The sequence below is a fragment of the Macaca mulatta genome, chromosome 6, assembly GCF_049350105.2.
Source record: "Macaca mulatta isolate MMU2019108-1 chromosome 6, T2T-MMU8v2.0, whole genome shotgun sequence".
NCBI lineage: Eukaryota > Metazoa > Chordata > Mammalia > Primates > Cercopithecidae > Macaca > Macaca mulatta.
Window position 1 is genome coordinate 143674513 of NC_133411.1, and position 22417 is coordinate 143696929.

The 22417-nt window shown below is 44.6% G+C and overlaps 1 protein-coding gene across 2 annotated transcripts in view; it reads left to right on the top strand.

The window, feature by feature from the left end:
• The window catches only part of DDX46 (DEAD-box helicase 46), a 76402-nt gene continuing 53985 nt past the window's right edge, over positions 1–22417 (top strand). Inside the window, exons 1-5 of one of the 2 annotated variants that reach the window (XM_015140860.3) lie at positions 1–177; positions 5118–5306; positions 8584–8727; positions 15113–15209; positions 19238–19403. In XM_015140860.3, the coding sequence (XP_014996346.1) occupies positions 161–177; positions 5118–5306; positions 8584–8727; positions 15113–15209; positions 19238–19403 (613 nt within the window). In that variant the 5' untranslated portion in view covers positions 1–160. 2 annotated transcript variants of the gene reach the window in all.

The window sequence follows — 22417 nt, forward strand, 5'->3', positions numbered from 1 at the left end:
CTGTTTTCGTTGGCCGCGCTGGGATGGCCGCCGCCGGTGTAGCAGTGGCTAGTGCTTAGCGCGGATCTTTGCCGGGCGCTGAGGGCAGCGCAGTCTCCTTGTTTGTCCCGTTCGCCTGCGCGTGGTACTCAAGGGCACCAGCATTCCCGCGGTCGGCAGCATGGGTCGGGAGTCACGGTGAGGCAGAGCACCGAGCGGGCTAGCGGGCGAACGGCTTCTTGGGGTCGTGAGAAGAGGCGGGAGTTGAGGTGGCCGCCCGGCCAGGCCTGGCGCGGCCCCACGTGCGGCCAACGCTGCCCCGCGGGCATTGGAAGGGCTGGGGGACCTCGGCTGAGGGAATGGTTGTGCTTGGGCCAGCGACGGCTTCTCCTGGACTACTATCAGAAGGTTCGAAACCCTGGAGCGGGAACAACCCTCCAGGACGTTAGTGATTGGGCACCACATCCCGCCACTTCAAGGGAGCCTGCCCTGATTACTTCAGTTAGAAGTAATCCCAGTTGGATTGCTTATTACTTCGCATTTCCAACGTTTCCTCGACTCCCATCATTCTATATTTTAGTTCTTTGTGCGCTTATGGTCTTTTCCCAAGTTACATGAAAGTAGCTTGTGGGCAGACATTCTTACCGCATCGACAGCACTGTACACGACTAGGCTTTTACTGGGCTACGATAAATACTTGTTGCGTGGGCATTTACTTCGCAAATAGATTTCGTATTTCTTTGTTACCTGCTTTTCTGTCCTTTGAAGTTATGGACTGTGAGCTCTTATTAGAACTATGAGATCTCATCACAACTTTAGATTGTTGATAGATTGTTAGGAACCTTGAGAATTTTATGTTAAAAATGACTATTTGCTATGTATTTAGCAATGAGTGAGAGATATTTTATGTGTAGGAACAATGAAGGCTTTTGTTTTTAATGCTAACAGTTCTTTGTTGAGGTAAAATTAACAGTCAGGGAAATGGACAAAACGTAAGGGTAAAACTTGATGAAATTTAGCAAGTATGTAAACCGTGTAATCACCTGGATGAAGATAAAGAATATTTCTTTAACTACAGAAAATTCCTGTAACGGTGTTTTAAATCTCTTGAAGGCTGCCCAGCCCAGAAATCTGGAAGTGATATTTATTTGACTCGTTTTTTCTCTCTCACTACCCACAGCCTGTTAGTTTCTACATCCTTTCCCCATTCTGGCTGTCCCTGACTTAATTGAGGCCCTAATTGTTTATTGTCCAGACTACTACACCTGTTTTAAATTGATTATTCTCTGAATTGATTGTCTTCCTTTGTTGCTCTCCTAATTGTTAGATCCCTCACACTACAGCCAGAGTGCCACTTCTGAAGTAGAGATAAGAACATGTCATGCCCCTGACTTAGTCTCCATTGGTTCCTACTGCTTCCAAGATGAACTCTGTGACAGCCTTCAAGGCCCTTCACAAGAAGATGCATTCTAGCCCTTCAGCCTTCTCCTTTACCTCTCTGCTGTGCATGGCCTGTGCTCTAGGTTTGTTCAGGGAATCATGAAAGGCCCAGAGGTGGGAAGGCTCAGGGTGTTAGAGAAATAGCTAAAAAGCCCAATTTTTCTACAGATATAGGTTTCATGAAGGGTTTTTATCTTTTTTGAGAAGTAGGAGGTGGGTCCTGAATAGGACTTGGGTCCAGAAGGTGGGTGGATTGTAGATTTTGTTTTTTTGTTTTTATTTTTTGAGACGGAGTCTCGCTCTGTCGCCCAGGCCGGAGTGCAGTGGCCAGATCTCAGCTCACTGCAAGCTCCGCCTCCCGGGTTCACGCCATTCTCCTGCCTCAGCCTCCCAAGTAGCTGGGACTACAGGCGCCCGCCACCTCGCCCGGCTAGTTTTTTGTACTTTTCAGTAGAGACGGGGTTTCACCGTATTAACCAGGATGGTCTCGATCTCCTGACCTCGTGATTCGCCCGTCTCGGCCTCCCAAAGTGCTGGGATTACAGGCTTGAGCCACCGCGCCCGGCCGATTGTAGATTTTGAAGATAGCAATTTGTTTGTGAACCTTTGAAGATTTTGAGTAAAAAGGGTGTAACAGAATCAGAATTCTCCTTAGCAGCAATGAGTAAGATTTAATGGAAAAGGGAATAGAAACAGAAAGACCAAGTCTTTAAGAATCTCCTAGTTAGATAAGTCTGATATAGAATAGTGATAGTTGGAACTCTGTGGAGGTGATATAATGTGAAGGGAATTACAGAGGTGAAATTGGTATTACTTGGTGTTTTTTTTTGTTTTTGAGACAGGGACTTGCTCTGTCGCCCAGGCTGGAGTGCATTGAAACAATCTTGGCTCACTGCAACCTATGTTTCCTAGGTTCAAGAGATCCTCCTACCTCAGCCTCCCGAGTAGCTGGAACTACAAGCGTGTGCCACCACACTGCTAATTTTTGTATTTTTTTGTAGAGACTGGGTTTCACCATGTTGCCCAGGCTGGTCTCAACTCCTGAGCTCAAGCTCTCTGCCCACCTCGGCCTCCCAAAGTGCTGGGATTATAGGCATGAGCCGCTGTGCTCAGCCATTTGGTGTTTTATTTATTGTATCGAATGAGAGCAAGAGAAAAATATTTACAACTAATGTTTTGAGCCTAGTGACCAGAAGTTGGTATGATTAATGGTTTGGGGAGGGAAGCGTAACAAGTTTGGGTTTCTACAAGTTGAACTTGAGGTGCTTGAAAGATAATTAGGTGCACTCATCTCCTAGTGATCTTATTTATATAGCTTTAAATAAATAGCCTTTGTACACTGATGGCTGTCCAGTTTATATTTCTAGAGAAACCTCTTCCTTGAACTCCAGGCTAATATTTCAACTACATACTATGTATCTCCACTTGGATACCTAATATTCTGATCCACCTTCTCCCTGGATCTATTTCTCCCTCAGCCTTCCCATCTTAGTAAATGGCAACTGAGTGATTTCTCTCTTGCTGTCACACTTGACATTTAATTCATCATTAAATCCCATCAGTGCTAGCTTCAGGATATCCAGATTTTGATACTTCTCAAAATCTTTCCACCTTCCATTTTGATCTATGCCACCACTATTTCGTGCCTGGATGATTGCTGTAGTGCTGGTGTTTGCTAATCCTACCTATTCTCCTTTTGTCCTTGCCTCCCTTTGTTCGGTTTGTTCTTCTCTCAGCAGCCAGAAAAAGACTTTAAAAACATTAGGCCAGGTGCAGTGGCTCATGCCTGTAATCCCAGCATTTTGGGATTACATTAAGTGGGAGGATTGCTTGAGCCCAGGAGTTCAAGACCATCCTGAGCAGCATAGCAAGACTCCATCTCTACAAAAAAAAAAAAAAAAGGTGGGCATAGTGGCACACACTTTTATGCTTTTGGTGCCAGCTACTTGGGAGGCTGAGGTGGGAGGATGCTTGAGGCCGGGAGATTAAGACAATCCTGAGCAACATGGTGAGACACCATCTCTACCAAAAAAAAAAAAAAAAAAAGTGGGTGTGGTGGTGTGTGCCTTTAGTCTCAGCTACTCTGGAGGTTGAGGTGGAAGGATTGCTAGGGCCCAGGAGGTTGAAGTTATAGTGAGTGGCAGTCGAGCCGCCGCATTCCAGCCTGGGTGACAGAGTGAGACCTTGTCTGTCACCCAGGCTGGAATGAAATAAATAAAATAAAAATGAAAAGAAATAAATAAAAATAAAAAGGCTGCATGCGGTGGCTCATGGCCTGTAATCCCAGCACTTTGGGAGGCTGAGGCGGGGGGATCACTTGAAGTCAGGAGTTCCAGACCAGCCTGACCAACGTGGTGAAACTGCCTCCTCTACTAAAAATACAAAATTGGCCAGTGTGGTGGTGTAGGCCTGTAATCCCAGCGGCTTGGGAGGCTGAGGCAGGAGGATCGTTTGAACCCGGGAGGCAGAGGTTGCAGTGAACTGAGATAGTGCCATTGCATTCCAGCCTGGGCATCAGAGTTTTTTATTTTAAAAATATAAAATAAAATAAAAAATAAAAATAATTAGCTGAGTGTGGTGACGCCTGCTTGTAGTTCCACCTTCTTGGGAGGCTGAAGTGGGAGGATTGCTTGAGCCCTGGAGGGTTGAAGTTGCAGTGAGCTGTAATCATACCACTTCACTCCATCCTGGTTAACAGAGTGGGGCCTGTTTCTAAAAATAAAAATAGGGCCGGGTGCGGTGGCTCACGCCTGTAATCCCAGCACTTTGGGAGGCCGAGACGGGCGGATCATGAGGTCAGGAGATCGAGACCATCCTGGCTAACACGGTGAAACCCCGTCTCTACTAAAAAATACAAAAAACTAGCCAGGCGAGGTGGCGGGTGCCTGTAGTCCCAGCTACTCGGGAGGCTGAGGCAGGAGAATGGCATGAACCCGGGAGGTGGAGCTTGCAGTGAGCTGAGATCCGCCCACTGCACTCCAGACTGGACGACAGAGCGAGACTCCGTCTCAAAAAAATAAAAAAATAAAAATAAAAACAAAAACATTAACAAGGTTGTGTCACTCCTCTGCTTAAAGTCTTCCAGTAGATTTTCATCTTGGTGTAAGAGACAGAGTCCTTCTATAATGGCCAGTAAGGCCTTCCAGGTTTGGCTTGCCTGCTGTTTTTCTGACCTCATCTTATGGCACACTCTGTTACTCTTTTAACACTAGCCGCAACTGGCATCCTTGCTGTTCCTTGAACGCACCAGTCAAGCTTCCTCTTTAGGGACTTTGCATTTGTTCCTTTTGCATGGAAAATTCCCTGTGTATGTACATGGCTCCTTTATTTCCTCCAAGCCTCTGTAACAAATGTCATATTTATATTGTATGTAAACCTATTTTATACAGTGTTTGTTTCTTCACTTGTCTGCCGTCTTTTCCTTTACCAGAATGTAAGCTGCCTGGAGCTCAAAGGCAGGAGCTTGGTTTGTTTTGTTCACTGTCCTTGCCTCTCTTTCAAGACAGATTTTCCATCTCTACGTGTGCCTGTGCTGAAGCAGAAGGGTTCATTTTTTTCCCTCATAATTTTAGAAAAATTCATAAAAAGTTCTGTGAGTGTTAAATTTGTCTGCTGAAATTATTTTTAGAAAAAATGTAATGAAATATAATAGAAGCTAACGGTGTTTGCTGACCTAAATCTTTGACTTACTGTTCTAGCCACTATCGAAAACGATCGGCATCACGGGGTCGCTCTGGAAGTCGGTCTAGAAGTCGCTCACCCTCAGACAAAAGAAGTAAACGTGGAGATGACAGGCGATCTAGAAGCAGAGATAGAGATAGGAGGAGAGAGAGGTCTCGTAGCAGGGATAAAAGAAGATCTCGGTCAAGGGACAGGAAGCGTCTGAGGTAAGACATTAATTAATTTCCGAAGGACTAGTGATAAATTGGGCCGTCTCAGCTATAGCAGGCTTCTTCAAAAGTGTGTTTTCAACGCCCTTTTCTTTATCCCCAACTTGCTTGATTAGACCCAGAGGGCTGTGCCTACAAAGACTCTATCAAACAGTGTTTTATTTTATTATTTTTTACATCTTTTTTGAGACAGAGCCTCACTCTGTTGCCCAGACTGGAGTGCAGTGGTATGATCTCAGCTCACTGCAACCTCTACTTCCCGGGTTCCAGTAATTCTCATGCCTAAGCCTCCCAAGTAGCTGTGATTACCGATGTGCACCACCACGACTGGCTAATTTTTGTGTTTTTAGAAGAGACGGTGTTTTGCCATGTTGGCCAGGATGCTCTTGATCTCCTGGCCTCATGTGATCCTCCCACCTTGGCCTCCCAAAGTGCTGAGATTACATGTGTGAGCCACCGCGTCCAGCCATCAAACAGTATTTTTAGTTTGGAGACTTTAGGCTGTATTTCCTGTAACCCAAAGATATCCCTTGAAGCCCTCCGAGGGATGTACAAAATGAAGTAAAAAGTAAAGTACTAAGTTATATGCAAGGGGGTTCTATTCCAGTTCTGCTCCAGGAGAGCTGACCAAGGTGTTAATTTTGCTTTCCTTTTTTTTTTTTTTTTTTTTTTGGCCACCCTTGTGGAAATTTGTAAAATTTCCTTCCTCTCTCCCTCCTTCCCTCCCTCCCTTCCTCCATCCCTCTCGCCCTATCTCCTTCCCTTCCTCTCCCTCCCTCCTTTCTCCCTCTCTCTCTCTTTCTCTTCTTCCATTTGCTGAACAGTGTGTTTAGAGCAGCCTCTAAAGCAGACAGAAAAAGGAAACAAAGCAGACTCTCTCCAAGCCTCTTAAACTATTTTAATGAGCTGTCATAGATTTAAACTAAAGAGCGCCTTAATCTTTATTTATTTATTTATTTATTTATTTTGAGACAGAGTTTCACTTTGTCACCCAGTCTGGAGTGCAGTGGCGCGATCTTGGCTCACTGCAACCTCTGCCTCCCCGGTTCAAGTGATTCTCGTGCCTCAGCCTCTTGAGTAGCTGGGATTATAGGCATGCTCCATGGCGCCCAGATAATTTTTGTATTTTTAATAGTGGCAAAGTTGGCCAAGCATGGTGGCTTACGTCTGTAATCTCAGCCCTTTGGGAGGCTGAGGTGGGTGAATCACAAGGTCAGGAGTTTGAGACCAGCCTGGCCAACATGGTGAAACCCCGTCTCTACTGAAAAAAAAAAAAAAAGAGTTAGCCAGGTGTGGTGGTGCATGCCTGTAATCCCAGCTACTTGGGGAGGCTGAGGCAGGAGAATCACTTGAACCCCGTGGGGGTGGAGTTGCGGTGAGCAGAGATTGTGCCATTCATTGCACTCTAACCTGGGCAACAAAAGCAAAATTCTGTCTCAAAAAAAAAAAAAAAAATTAGCCGGCATGTTGGTGCATACCTGTATTCCCAGCCGCTCGGGAGACTGAGGCAGGATACTTGCTTGAACCCGGGAAGCAGAGGTGCAGTGAGCCGAGATGGTGCCACCGTACTCCAGCCTGGGCGACAGATCAGGACTCCATCTCGTAACAGAAAAATAGAAAGTAATCTTCTGTACACACCACACCCAGCCAATTAAAAACAGCTTTTCATAGAGATGGGGGTCTTAACTGTGTTGCTAGTGGCCTCCCAAAAGGTTGGGACTACGGGTATGAGATACCATACCTTGCCCAGTTTCTCATTAAAATAGGAAAGGAAGACAAGGTTGTGTTGTGAGTGGATCACAGAAAGAATTTAACTTCATCCTTTTCAGACATTGGAGTACATTGGTATTACATAGGATTCAAGGAAAAAATTCTCACGTGACAATGTGGGTAGTGCTAACTAATTCATTTTCACATTTTGTGGTCCTAGTACAATTTCACACAATTCAAGTACTTAAGTGAAAATGGTTATTTTAACATTTGGTCTTTGACTTTTTGGTGTGAAAGTAGAATCATAAGATTTTAGAGCAGGCCGGGCGCGGTGGCTCAAGCCTGTAATCCCAGCACTTTGGGAGGCCGAGATGGGCGGATCACGAGGTCGGGAGATCGAGACCATCCTGGTTAACACGGTGAAACCCCGTCTCTACTAAAAAACACAAAAAACTAGCCGGGCGAGGTGGCGGGCGCCTGTAGTCCCAGCTACTCGGGAGGCTGAGGCAGGAGAATGGCGTGAACCCGGGAGGCGGAGCTTGCAGTGAGCTGAGATCTGGCCACTGCACTCCAGCCTGGGTGACAGAGCGAGACTCCATCTCAAAAAAAAAAAAAAAAAGATTTTAGAGCAAGAAGGATTTCAAAGATGTCAAGTGAAGTCTCCATATTTTATAGATGATGAAACTGAGACCCAGAAAGTTGGAGATCTGACCTGTATCATGTCATTAGTTACCAGGAGTAGCTGGTAGGATAGAAATTCTTGCCTCTTCATCTTCAGATCAGTGATCTTTTAGTAGCCCCATTATGCCCATCCTTATACTTAGGTTTAGGCTATCTGAAACTAGATATTCTATCTTAGACCATCAATTTTAAATCGATGTTAATTACAGATTTATTATGTTTTTTCACAAACATCTTTATGAAATTAGTATTCTCTGGCCTGGCATGGTGGCTCATGCCTGTAATCCCAGCACTTGGGGAGGCTGAGGCAGGCAGATCACCTGATGGGAGTTCGAGACCAGCCTGACCAACATAGAGAAAGCCCATCTCTAAAAATACAAAATTGGCTGGACATGGTGGCACATGCCTGTAATCTACTCAGGAGGCTGAGGCAGGAGAATCGCTTTAACCCAGGAGACAGAGGTTGTGGCGAGCCGAGATCGTGCCATTGCACTCCAGCCTGGGCAACAAGAGTGAAACTCTGTCTCCAAAAAAAAAAAAAAAAAAAATTAGCCTGGCATGGTGGTGCAGATCTGTAATCCCAGCTGCTGGGGAGACTGAGGCAGGAGAATCACTTGAACCTGGAAGGCAGAGGTTGCAGTGAGCTGCAATTGTGCCACTGCACTCCAGCCTGGGTGACAGAACTGAGACATTGTCTAAAAAAAAAAAAAATTAGTATTCTCATTTCTTTCATTGAGCACTTGTAAGACCTGGCTTTACTTCATTGAGATCTCTGCCTTTAATGATGGTAGTAATTAAGATTCTTTCAATGTGGGACAGAATCCTGATTTGAAATAGTAACTCCATTTGGTCATAGAATAAATGAAAAGTGTTCCCCTTTCAGACGTTCCAGAAGTAGAGAGAGAGACAGAAGCCGAGAGCGAAGAAGATCTCGAAGTAGAGACAGGAGACGCTCAAGGAGTAGAAGCCGGGGCCGGCGATCCCGATCCTCCAGTCCTGGCAATAAAAGCAAGAAAATTGAGAATAGGTAATGTTATCATTGGGCTCCATCTATAATGCATATTGGGGACTGCTTCCCTTCTCTGCGCCTTTCTTTTTTTTCCTTTAAATTTATTTTTGTAGAGAATTAACTGTATTTGGCTCCTACCATGAACTGTTGGCAATGTTTTATTTTAATCGGTTATAATGTTTGTAATTCAGCTGGAAAATACTAGATTCTGTCAGTTTTAACAGTCAATACATTGTATTCTTATTTAATACATACTATTGATCGGAAATGTATTTTACAGACATCTTTGTAGAAACTCTGTCATTTTCTTTTCAGACAAGGTCTCACTCTGTTGCCCAGGCTGGAGTGAAGTGGCAAGAACATAGCTCACTAACCTCAAACTTGTAGACTCAAGCGATCCTCTCACCTAGGCCTCCAAAAGTCCTGGGATTATAGGTGTGAGCCACTCTGCCCATTCTGGAAGTTCTATTTCAGTTAAAAACAAAATATAAATTCAGAAAAAGTGAGCAAAATATAAACATACAGTTTATTAGGATTGGGTGCGGTGGCTCATGCCTGTAATCCCAGCACTTGGGGAGGTCGAGGCAGGCAGATCACAAGATCAGGAGGTCGAGACCAGGCTGGCCAACATGGTAAAACCCCATCTCTACTAAAAATAAAAAAATCAGCTGGGCATGGTGGCACGTGCCTGTAATCCCAGCTACTTGGGAGGCTGAGGTGGGAGAAATGCTTGAACCAGGAGGCGGAGGTTTCAGTGAGCTGAGATGATGGCACCATTGCACTCCAGCTCTGGGCAACAGAGTGAGACTCTGTCTCAGAAAAAAAAAAAAAAAAAAAAACATGTAGTTTATTAAGTAATTATAAAACAAATATCATATGCCCACCATCAAAGTCAAGAAATAAAACATTGTCAGTATCCCGTAAGTCCTCCATTTATCTTCTCTGACCTAACTCTCTACCTGCTAGGTGAAACCACTGCTGACTTTTGTGCTAGTAATTTTCTTCATTTCCTTATAGTTTTACAACTGCGTTTGCATCTGGAAAAAAAATTTAGATTTATGTTTTCTTTTTATCTTTACATGAATGGAGTCATGTGTTCATATGTGTCTTTGCTCAACATTGTTTGAGATTCACATGTTACAGCAGTAGTTCATTTTCGTTGCTGAGTAGTATTCTGTGGTATAAATATCCCATAATTTATCCATTCTGCTGAAAATGGATGTTTGTTTTAACCTTTGGGCTATTAGCTTTTGTGTGTGTATCTCTTGGTATATATGCACATAACTTTTTCCTAGTGTGCATTTCTAGAAGTGAAAGTGCTTGGTTGTAGAATAAACATAGCTTTATTTTTAGTAGTTAATCTCAAATTGCTTTTCAAAGAGTTTGTACTAATGATACTTGTACTATCAGTGGGTGAGAATGCTGTTATCCCATGCCCTTTTTAGTATTTGGAATTGTCAGTCCTTTAAATTTTTGCCAACTGGACAGATGTGTAATAATAATATTGTTATTGTTTCAGTTTGCATTTCCGTGATTAATAATGAAGTTGAAGTTGAATACTTTTTTTTTTTTGGAGACAGAGTCTCACTCTGTCGCCCAGGCTGGAGTGCAGAGGCACAATCTCAGTTCACTGCAAGCTCTGCCTGTGGGGTTCAAGCAATTTTCCTGCCTCAGCCTCCCAAGTAGCTGGGATTGCAGGTTCCCGCCACCATGCCAAGCTAATTTTTGTATTTTTAGTGGAGATAGGATTTTGGCATGTTTGCCGAACTGATCTGGAACTCCTGACCTCAAGTGATCCGCCCACCTCGGCCTCCCAAAGTGCTGGGATTACAGGCGTGAGCCACCGCGCCCAGCCAATACTTGTCTTAAAAGTTACAGAAATTAGGCTGGGTGCGGTGGCTCACGCCTGTAATCCCAGCACTTTGGGAGGCCGAGGTGGGCGGATCACCTGAGGTCGGGAGTTCGTGACCAGCCTGACCAATGTGGAGAAACCCCATTTCTACTAAAAATACAAAATTAGCTGGGTGTGGTGATATGCCTGTAATCCCAGCTACTCAGGAGACTAAGGCAGGAGAATAGCTTGAAACCAGGAGGTGGAGGTTGCAGTGAGCCAAGATCGTGCCATTGCACTCCAGCCTGCGCAACAAGAGTGAAACTCCTTCTCAAAAAAAAAAAAAAAACCAAAAAATTACAGAAATTAAGACAATGTGCAATTTGTGTAGCAGTGGACAAACAGATTAGTGAACCATGTAAAGAGCCCAGAAACACATCCATACACATGGTAATTTGATTAGGTGACAGAGGTGGTGCTGTAATAAGTGGAGAATTTTTTTTTTTTTTTTTTTTTTTGAGACAAAGTCTCATTCTGTTGCCCAGGCTGGAATGTAATGGTGCAATCTCGGCTCACTGCAACCTCCGCCTTGTGGGTTCAAGCAATTCTCCTGCCTCAGCCTCCTGAGTAGCTGGGACTTAACAGGCGTGTGCCAACATGCCCGGCTAATTTTTTTTATTTTTTAGTAGAGATGGGGTTTCACTGTGTTAGCCAGAATGGTCTCGATCTCCTGACCTTATGATCCACCCGCCTCGGCCTTCCAAAGTGCTAGGATTACAGGCGTGAGCCACCAAGCCTGGCCAGAAAATTTAAAAAATTTTTCTAGGGATATCTAGTATCCTTTTATGAAATAAGACTGCCTACCGTATTTTGTGAACAAAAAGCAATTCCAAGCAAAGACCAAATTAGATGGCAAAATTCTAAACCTTTTAAAAGTTTGTACTAGAGAGTATCTTCTTCACCTCTAGGTATCTTACATCAAATCTGGAAGGATTTCTAAACTACTTTAAAAAGCACCAGTTATAAAGGAGAAAAAAGATGGACTAATTTGATTACATTAAAATTAAGAAATTTTATTCGTTTTGAGATGCCGTAAGTTGGGGTGCATAAACAAATTGGGTTTATTCCAAGGATGGCAGGTTATTTTAACATTAGAAAATCATTAGAAGGCCAGGTGAAGTGGCTCACGCCTGTAATCCCAGCACTGTGGGAGGCCGAGGCGGGTGGATCACAAGGTCAGGAGTTTGAGACCAGCCTGACCAACATGGTGAAACCTCATCTTTACTAAAAATAAAAAAATATTTATTTTTTTATTTATAGTAAAATAAAAAAATTATTTTACTAAAAATAAAAAATTAGCCAGGTGTGGGATCACAGGTGGCGCACACCTGTGATCCCAGCTACTCGGGAGGCTGAGGCAGGAGAATCGCTTGAAACCGGGAGGCAGAGATTTCAGTGAGCCGAGATTGTGCAACTGCACTCCAGGCTGGCCGACAGAGAGAGACTCCGTCTCAAGCCCCCAAAAATCATTAGAACATGAGAACATTCAAAATGCGTGTCCCTTGGGATTTTAAATGTTATTACATATAAATTATCTTGCAGAATATAGGTCTGTTTCTTCATTTATCACATTTTAACTATCCTACCTAAATTTTGTTGTTTGTATATAGCACGTTCAAGTATTTAGTAATGTTTCCCATTTGTGTCATGGGATTAATCATGGAATTAATTTTTTTCATTATATTTTCTTTCTTTTTTTTTTTTGAGATGGAGTCTTGCTCATCGCCCCAGGCTGGCGTGCAGTGGCACGATCTTGGCTCACTGCAAGCTCCGCCTCCCAGGTTCACGCCATTTTCCTGCCTCAGCCTCTCGAGTAGCTGGGACTACAGGCGCCCACCACCACGCCTGGCTAATTTTTTGTATTTTTAGCAGAGATGGGGTTTCACCATGTTAGCCAGGATGGTCTCCATAGCCTGACCTTGTGGTCCGCCCACCTTGGCCTCCCAAAGTGCTGGGATTACAGGTGTGAGCCACCGTGCCCGGCCCATTATATTTTCAAGTTTGTTTTTTTTTTTTTGAAACAGAGTGTCGCTCTGTCGCCCAGGCTGGAGTGCAGTGGTGCGATCTCGGCTCACTGCAAATGCCACCTCCTGGGTTCATGCCATTCTTCTGCTTCAGCCTCCTGAGTTGCTGGGACTGCAGGCGCCCGCCACAACGCCCAGCTAATTTTTTTGTTTTTTTTTTTTTTTTTTGAGACGGAGTCTTGCCCTGTCGCCCAGGCTGGAGTGCAGTGGCCGGATCTCAGCTCACTGCAACCTCCGCCTTCCGGGTTCAAGCAATTCTCCTGCCTTGGCCTCCCACCCCCAAATAGCTGGGATTACAGGCTCCTTTCACCAAGCTTGGCTAATTTTTGTATTTTTAGTAGAGACAGGGTTTCACCATGTTGGTCAGACTGGTCTAGAACTCCTGACCTCATGTGATCCACCTGCCTGGACCTCCCAAAGGGCTGGGATTACAGGCGTGAGCCACCGCGCCCTGCCGAGATGGGGTTTCACCATGTTGACCAGGATGGTTTCAATCTCCTGACCTCGTGATCTGCCTGCCTCGGCCTCTCAAAGTGCTGGGATTACGGGCGTGAGCCACTGTGCCTGGCCTCCAGGTGTTTATTAATGGAATATGAAAACACAGTAAGCCGGGCGTGGTGGCTCACGCCTGTAATCCCAGCACTTTGGGAGGCCGAGGCAGGCGGATCACAAGGTCAGGAGATCGAGACCACGGTGAAACCCCGTCTCTACTAAAAATACAAAAAAAAAAATTAGCCGGGCGCGGTTGTGGGCGCCTGTAGTCCCAGCTACTCGGGAGGCTGAGGCAGGAGAATGGCGTGAACCTGGGAGGCGGAGCTTGCAGTGAGCCGAGATCGCGCCACTGCACTCCAACCTGGGCGACAGAGCGAGACTCCGTCTCAAAAAAAAAAAAAAAAAAAAAAAAGAAAATACAGTAGACTCTTAGAAGTTTATTTTTTTTTTTTTATTTTTTTTTTTTTTTTTTGAGACGGAGTCTCGCTCTGCCGCCCAGGCTGGAGTGCAGTGGCCAGATCTCGGCTCACTGCAAGCTCCACATCCCGGGTTCACGCCATTCTCCTGCCTCAGCCTCCCGAGTATCTGGGACTACAGGCGCCCGCCACCTCGCCCGGCTAGTTTTTCATATTTTTTAGTAGAGACGGGGTTTCACCGTGTTAGCCAGGATGGTCTCGATCTCCTGACCTCATGATCCGCCCGTCTCGGCCTCCCAAAGTGCTGGGATTACAGGCTTGAGCCACCGCGCCCGGCCTAGAAGTTTATTTCTTACCTAAATAGTGGAATACAAATCTAGTAAGTGTACTTATGTATTTTTTGTTTTAATTTAATAGAGATGACCTCTCACTATATTATCCTGGCTGGTCTCGAACTCCTGGGCTCAAATGATCTTCCTGCCTTGGCCTCCCAAAATGCTGAGATTACAGGCATGAGCCACTATGTCTGACCTATGTCTTTTTTTTTTTTTTTGAAGAGACAGGGTCTCACTTTGTCACCCAAGCTGGAGTGCAGTGATGGGATCATAACTAACTGCAGCCTCGAACTACTGGGCTCAAGTAATCGTCTTGTCTCTGCCTCCTCAGTAGGTAGGGCTGCAGGTGCACACCACTATACCGAGCTAATTCTTAGAATTTTTTGGAAAGATTGCATCTTGTTATGTTGCCCTGGCTGATCTCTTTAACTCCTGTTTTCAATTGATCCTCCTGCCTTGGCCTCCCAAAGCATTGGGAATGTAAGTGTGAGCTACCTCACCCCACCTGTAAAAGTATTTTAAGGCCGGGCAAGGTGGCTCATGCCTATAATCCCAGGCATGAGGAATATTAATATTATAATATTCCTCTAATACTAGAGGCTGAGGCGGGCAGATCACCTGAGGTTAGAAGTTCAAGACCAGCCTGGCCAACATGGTGAAAACCTGTCTCTACTGGAAATACAAAAAAACCTGTCTCTACTAGAAATACAAGGCCGGGCGCAGTGACTCACGCCTGTAATCCCATCACTTTGGGATGCCGAGACGGGCGGATCATGAGGTCAGGAGATCAAGACCATCCTGGCTAACACGGTGAAACCCCGTCTCTACTAAAAATACAAAAAAACTAGCCCGATGTAGTGGCGGGCGCCTGTAGTCCCAGCTACTTGGGAGGCTGAGGCAGGGGAATGGCGTGAAGCCGGGAGGCGGAGCTTGCAGTGAGCCAAGATCACGCCACCGCACTCCAGCCTGGGTGACTGAGCAAGACTCTGTCTCAAAAAAAAAAAAACAACACAAAAATTGTGAGTGTGGTGGCTTGCACCTGTAATCTCAGCTGTTTGAGAGTCTGTGACAGGAGAATCACTTGAGTCCGAGAGGTGGAGGTTGCAGAGCCGAGATCACGCCATTGCACTCCATTCCAGGCGACCGAGTGAGACACTGTCTCAACAAGAAAAAAAGTATTTAATAATGAATGTTTCTAAGCACAAATGAATGATATTTCTCTTGTCTCTTTTATTTTTTTGGTAGATCTAGGTCCAAAGAGAAAACTGATGGTGGGGAAAGCTCTAAAGAGAAGAAAAAAGACAAAGATGACAAGGAGGATGAAAAAGAAAAAGATGCTGGCGTATGTTTATTAATTTAAAAATAATTGTATATCATACTTGTTTCTTTCTCTTTTTTTTGAGGTAAGAGTCTCGCTGTGTTGCCCAGGCTGGAGTGCTGCAGTGGCACATTCTCGGCTCACTACAACCTCCGCCTCCTGAGTTCAAGCGATTCTCCTGCCTCAGCCTCCCAAGTAGTTGGGACTACAGGCATGCATCAAACTTGTTTCTGTGGGCTGGGTGCAGTGGCTCATGCCTGTAATCCCAGCATTTTGGGAGGGCAAGGTGGGCAGATCATGAGGTCAGGAGAGCAAAACCATCCTGGCTAACAGGGTGAAATCCTGTCTTTACTAAAAATACAAAAAAAAAAAATTAGCCGGACGTGGTAGCAGGCGCCTGTAGTCCCAGCTACTTGGGAGGCTGAGGCAGGAGAATGGCGTGAACCCGGGAGGTGGAGCTTGCAGTGAGCTGAGATTGGGCCACTACAGCCTGGGCGACAGAGCAAGACTCCGTCTCAAAAACAAAAACAAACTTGTTTCTATGACGACAAATTTTTTCTTTTTAATGCTGTAAGCTTTATTTTAAAATAACCAGTTGTGAAAGATAAAAAGGAAGATTAAATAATATTTACCCCTGTGGGAAAATTTTCTGAAAGAAGTTGCACATCTATACACATTATCTCTTTTTACATAAAAATGTGGTCTTACCATATGAACATTATCAGTTGCCTTCCAAAAAATTTGTATAAATTTAGACTTAAGGCTGGGCACGGTGGCTCATGCCTGTAATCTCACCACGTTGGGAGGCCAATTCAGGTGGATCACCTGAGGTGAGGAGTTCTAGACCAGCCTGACCAATATGGTAAAACCCCATCACTACTAAAAATACAAAAATTAGCCAGACATGGTGGCACGTGCCTGTAATCCCTGCTACTTGGGAGACTGAGGCAGGAGAATCACTTGAACCTGGGAGGTAGAGGTTGCATGAGCCAAAATCGCACTATTGCACTCCAACCTGGGCAACAAGAGCGAAACTCTGTCTCAAAAAAAGCTTGAAGAGGCCGGGCACGGTGGCTCAAGCCTGTAATCCCAGCACTTTGGGAGGCCGAGACCGGCGGATCACGAGGTCAGGAGATCGAGACCATCCTGGCTAACCCAGTGAAACCCCGTCTCTACTAAAAAATACAAAAAACTAGCCGGGCGAGGCGGCGGGCGCCTGTAGTCCCAGCTACTCGGTAGGCTGAGGCAGGAGAATGGCGTGAACCCGGGAGGCGGAGCTTGCAGTGAGCTGAGATCCGGCCACTGCACTCCAGCCTGGGCAACAGACCGAGACTCTGCCTCAAAAAAAAAAAAAAAAAAAAAGCTTGAAGGCCGGGCGTGGTGGCTCATACCTGTAATCCCAGCACTTTGGGAGGCCAAGGTGGGTAGATCACGAGGTCAAGAGATTGAGACCATCTTGGCCACCGTGGTGAAACCTTGTCTCTACTAAAAATACAAAGATTAGCTGGTTGTGGATGCGCGTGCCTGTAATCCCAGCTACTCGGGAGGCTGCGGCAGAAGAATGTCTTGAACCCAGGACTTGGAGATTGCAATTAGCCAAGATCCAGCCAGTGCACTCCAGCCTGGTGACAGCGAGACTGTCTGAAAAAAAAAATTTAGACTTAGGAATTTAGACATGAGGCCAGGTGCTGTGGCTCATACCTGTAATCCCAGGAATTTGGGAGGCCGAGGCAGGCAGATCACTTGAGGTCAGGAGTTCAAGACCAGCCTGCCAATACAGTGAGACTCTGTTGCTACTAAAAATACAAAATTAGCCAGGCGTGGTGGCATGTGCCTATAATCCCAGTTTCTCGGGAGCTTGAACCTGGGAGGCGGAGATTTCAGTGAGCCGAGTTCATGCCACTGCACTCCAGCCTGGGTGACAGGAAGACTGTCTCAAAAAAAAAAAAAACCCCAGAACCAAAAAACCAAAAAAAAGAATTTAGACGTGAATACATTTGTTTCTGTACATCCTTGCCCCCATGGGAATTTCAAAGTTTAATATTTCCAATCTGTTAGGAAGTGATTGATATTCCTTATATTCAGCTGCATATCTTAAATGAGTGAATATTTAAATGCTGTGAATATAATATGTATTTATAATTTAATAAGAATGTATTTTCTAAATTTTTTTTTTTTTTTTTTTTTTGAGACAGAGTTTTGCTCTTGTTTCCCAGACTGGAGTGCAATGGCGCGATCTAGGCTCACCGCAACCTCCACCTCCTGGGTTCAAGCTATTCTCCTGCCTTAGCCTCCCGAGTAGCTGGAATTACAGGCATGTGCCACCATGCCTGGCTAATTTTGTATTTTTAGTAGAGACGGGGTTTCTCCATGTTGGTCAGGCTGGTCTCAAACTCCCGACCTCAGGTGTTCCACCTGCCTCGGCCTCCCAAAGTGCTGAGATTACAGGTGTGAGCCACCGCATCTGGCCATTTTCTCAAGTTTATTAACCATTTTCACGTTTATTTGAATGGCATATTCGTATCTTTTGCCGATTTTGTTTTTATTTATTTATTTATTTGTTATTTTTTTGAGATGGAGTCTTGCTCTGTCACCCAGGCTAGAGTGCAGTGGTGTGATCTCGGCTCACTGCAACCTCTGCCTCCTTTGTTCAAGCAATTCCCCTGCCTCAGCCTCCCGAGTAGCTGGGATTATAGGCGCATGCCACCATGCCCAGCTATTTTTTTTTTGTATTTTTTGTAGAGATGGAATTTCCCCATGTTGGCCAGACTGGTCTCGAACTCCTGGCTTCAGGCAATCTGCCCGCCTCTGCCTCCCAAAGTGCTGGGATTACAAGCATGAGCCTGGCCTATTCATTTTTTTTGAGACGGAGTTCTGCTCTTGTTGCCGAGGCTGGAGTACAATGGCGTGATCTCAGCTCGCTGCAACCTCCGCCTCCTGAGTTGAAGCAATTCTCCTGCTTCAGCCTCCTGAGTAGCTGGGACTACAGGAATGGGGAACCATGCCCAGCTAATTTTGTGTTTTTAGTAGAGACAGGGTTTCACCATTTTGGCAAGGCTGGTCTTTACTTCCTGACCTCAAGGGATCCACCCACCTCAGCTTCCACAGTGCTGGGATTACAGGTGTAAGCCACCGTGCCTGGCCATAAACTTTTATTTTCTTTTATTTATTTACTTTTTTGAGACGGAGTCTTGCTCTGTCGCTCAGGCTGGAGTGCAGTGGCCAGATCTCAGCTTACTGCAAGCTCCGCCTCCTGGGTTTACGCCATTCTCCTGCCTCAGCCTCCCGAGTAGCTGGGACTACAGGTGCCCGCCACCTCGCCCTGCTAGTTTTTTGTATTTTTTTTAGTAGAGACAGGGTTTTACTGTGTTAGCCAGGATGGTCTCGATCTCCTGACTTCGTGATCCTCCCGTCTTGGCCTCCCAAAGTGCTAGGATTACAGGCTTGAGCCACCACGCTCGACCTAAACTTTTATTTTCTTAATAACACAGTCTCCCTTTGTTGCCGAGGCTGATCTCAACCTCCTGTGCTCAAGGGATCCTCTAGCCTCAGCTTCCCAAGTAGCTGGGACCACAGGCATGTACCATGTGCCTGGTCACAAAATTTCTTTATCATGTTGATGTCATTTACTTTCTAGCTTGTAATAGAAAATTGCTTTTCATAGAGGCAGTTTTGGAGGAGTTTGGGGGACTAAAATTGACAATAACTGGGAAACTTTTCTTGCTAATTGCTTTAGTTTCTATTGTTAGGAAGAAATAAAATTTATGTGTGCATAATGCAAGTAAAATTAGATTAATTTATGGTGTTTGAAATATATCTTTTGGCTTTCTTATTTGAAGATGCTTTTTTTGTGATTTCATTTTGGTAATATATTTGTGCGTATATTTATAAAGGTGTGTGATTTAAGTCTACCCTGAGGAGTTTGTATATATGCCTTTTTACCCCTTCTTTATACTTTGAAGAACTTACTGGAATGTCACTTGGAGCAAAGTTATTAAATTTGATTTTTCTTTTTATTTTCCTCCATCTCTTTCTTTATTTTATTCCCCAAGAACTTTGACCAGAATAAGCTGGAAGAAGAAATGAGAAAGCGAAAAGAAAGAGTAGAAAAATGGCGAGAAGAGCAACGTAAAAAGGCTATGGAAAACATAGGAGAACTGAAAAAGGAAATCGAAGAGATGAAACAAGGGAAAAAATGGAGTTTAGAGGACGATGATGGTATATTTTTTTAGCCTGATAGCCTGTATAAAAACTCATGTAGAATATTATATGAATAATATTTCGTAAGGGATTTTTAATATTTTTTATTGTTGAAAACTATGCATAATACACTATTTACCATTTTCTTCTTTTTTTTTGAGACTGAGTCTCTCTCTATTGCCCAGGCTGGAGTGCAGTGGCACAATCTTGGCTCACTGCAAGCTCTGCCTCCCAGGTTCACACCATTCTCCTGCCTCAGCCTCCCAAGTAGCTGGGACTACAGGCGCCCGCCACCACGCCCAGCTAATTTTTTGTATTTTTAGTAGAGATGGGGTTTCACCGTGTTAGCCAGAATAGTCTCAGTCTCCTGACCTCGTGATCCGCCTGCCTTGGCCTCCCAAAGTGCTGGGATTACAGGTGTGAGCCAGCGCGCCTGGCCCTGTTTACCATTTTCATCATTTTCAAGTTTCAATTTGGTGATAAATACATTTGTAGTGTTGTGCAGTCATTACCACTGTCTGTTTCCATGACTTTTTGGTCATTCCATGCAGAAACTCTGCACCTTTTAAATAACTCTATGGCGCCTTTTCGCGCTACTTCTTATAACCTTTGTTCTGTTTTCTGTCTCTGAATTTGTTTGGTCTAGCTACCTCACATAAGTGGAATCATGATAAATACTTACCTTTTTGTGTCTGGCTTATTTCACTTAGCATAATGTTTTCAAGGTGCATGTATGTTGTAGCATCTCGGAATTTCCTTTCTTTATATGGCTGAATAATAGTTCACTGTATATATGTATGCCAAGTTTTGTTTGTTCATTCACCTGCTGTTGGATAATTTGGTTGTTTCCACCTTTTTGTTATTGTGAGTAATGCTCCTGTGGCCATTGGTTTATAAATATCTGTTTGAGTCTCTGTATTGAGTTCTGTGAAGTATATACCCAGAATTGGAATTGAGATTGTAAAAGCCCCTTTTAATATTTATGTTGTAATTTGAAACATAAAATTGTGTTTAGTAAGCATCACTGATTTTACTTTAGAGTGAATCATTGAGTGCTTATGAGCATAGCCAGTAAATAGCTCTTTAATATATTACTAGCAATGTGAATGTTAATAAGGAGAGTAAATTAAGGGCATGCTTTCAAGTCCCTCCTCTGATTTTTCTATTTTTTTGGAGGTAGAGTTTCACTCTGTTGCCTAGGCTGAAGTGCAGTGGCACAGTCATGGTTCACTGCAGCCTTGACCTCCTGGGCTCAAGTGATTTTTTTGCCTCAGCCTCCTGAGTAGCCACCATGCCTGGCTGATTTTGTCTTTTTCTTTTTTCTTTTTTGACTGAGTCTCGCTCTGTCACCCAGGTGGCACTGTAGTCTGTGCCTCCCAGGTTCAAGCTATTCTCTTGAGCCTCAGCTTTTCAAGTAGTCGGGATTACAGGCACCTGCCACCATGCCTGGATAATTTTTGAATTTTTGTATTTTTAGTACAGCTGGGGTTTTGCTATGTTGGCCAGGCTGGTTTTAAACTCCTGACCTCAGGTGATCCTCCCACTTTGGCCTCCCAAAGTGCTGGGACTACAGGTGTGAGCCACCATGCCCAGTTAATTCTGTCATTTTTTGAAGAGCCAGGGTCTCGATATGTTGCCCAGCTAGTCTCGAACTCCTGGGGTCAAGGGAGCCTGCTGCTTTGACCTTTCTCACTGCTGGGATTACAGGTGGGAGCCACTGTGCCTGGCTGCTGATGCTTCATAATTTAGGATGGAAACATTTCCCTTCATATCTGATTTTGACTTTTAAGATTTTAGTAAAGTAGAAGATTGTATAATTTTATAGGAAAACGGGATTTTGGTTCATTTTCTGTGAAAGTTCCAAATAATGGTTTAAATAGATTCTGTCTATAAGTAGTTATGATGTCGTTTTTTTTTTTTTTTTTTTGAGACGGAGTCTCGCTTTGTTGCCCACGCTTGAGTGCAGTGGCGCAATCTTGGCTCACTGCAGCCTCCACCTCCTGGGTTCAAGAAATTCTTTGCCTCAGCCTGCACAGTAGCTGGGATTACAGGTATACACCGCCACGCCCAACTAATTTTTTTGTATTTTTAGTAGAGATGAGGTTTCACCACATTGGCCAGGCTGGTGTTGAACTCCCAACCTTGTGATCTGCCCACCTTGGCCTATTTTTAATAGAGATAGGGTTTCACTGTGGTGGCCAGGCTGGTCTCGAACTCCTGGCCTTGTGATCTGCCTCCCAAAGCACTGGGATTACAAGTGTGAGCCATCACGCCCCGCCAAGTAGTCATGATATCTTAATTCAAGACAATCTAATCTTTTCTTTTCTTTTTTTTTTTTTTTTTTTTTTTTTGAGACGGAGTCTCGCTGTGTCTCCCAGGCTGGAGTGCAGTGGCGTGATCTCGGCTCACTGCAAGCTCCGCCTCCCGGGTTCACGCCATTCTCCCGCCTCAGCCTCCCAAGTAGCTGAGACTACAGGCACCCGCCACCACGCCCGGCTAGTTTTTTTTTGTATTTTTAGTAGAGACGGGGTTTCACCATGTTAGCCAGGATAGTCTCAATCTCCTGACCTCGTGATCCACCCGCCTCGGCCTCCCATAGTGCTGGGATTACAGGCTTGAGCCACCGCGCCCGGCCGACAATCTAATCTTTTCTACATAACTAAGATACGCCATCTTCTGTGATTGAAAGGTATTGAAAGAGAAGAAATACAGTTGACCCTTGAACAACTTGGTAGCTCAGCACTCCAACCTCCCTACTCAGTGAAATATCCATATATAACTTTTTACTCCCCAGAAACTAAGCATTACCTGCTTACTGTTCACCAGTAACATGAACAGTTGAATAACACATACTTTGTATGCTTTATGTATTAAATACTATATTCTTTTAATATGGTAAGCTGGAGAAAAGAATGTTATAAAGAGAATTAATAGGCCGGGCACGCTGGTGCACGCCTGTAATCCCAGCGCTTTGGGAGGCCAAGGCGGGCAGTTCACAAGGTCAAGAGATCAAGATCATCCTGGCCAACGTG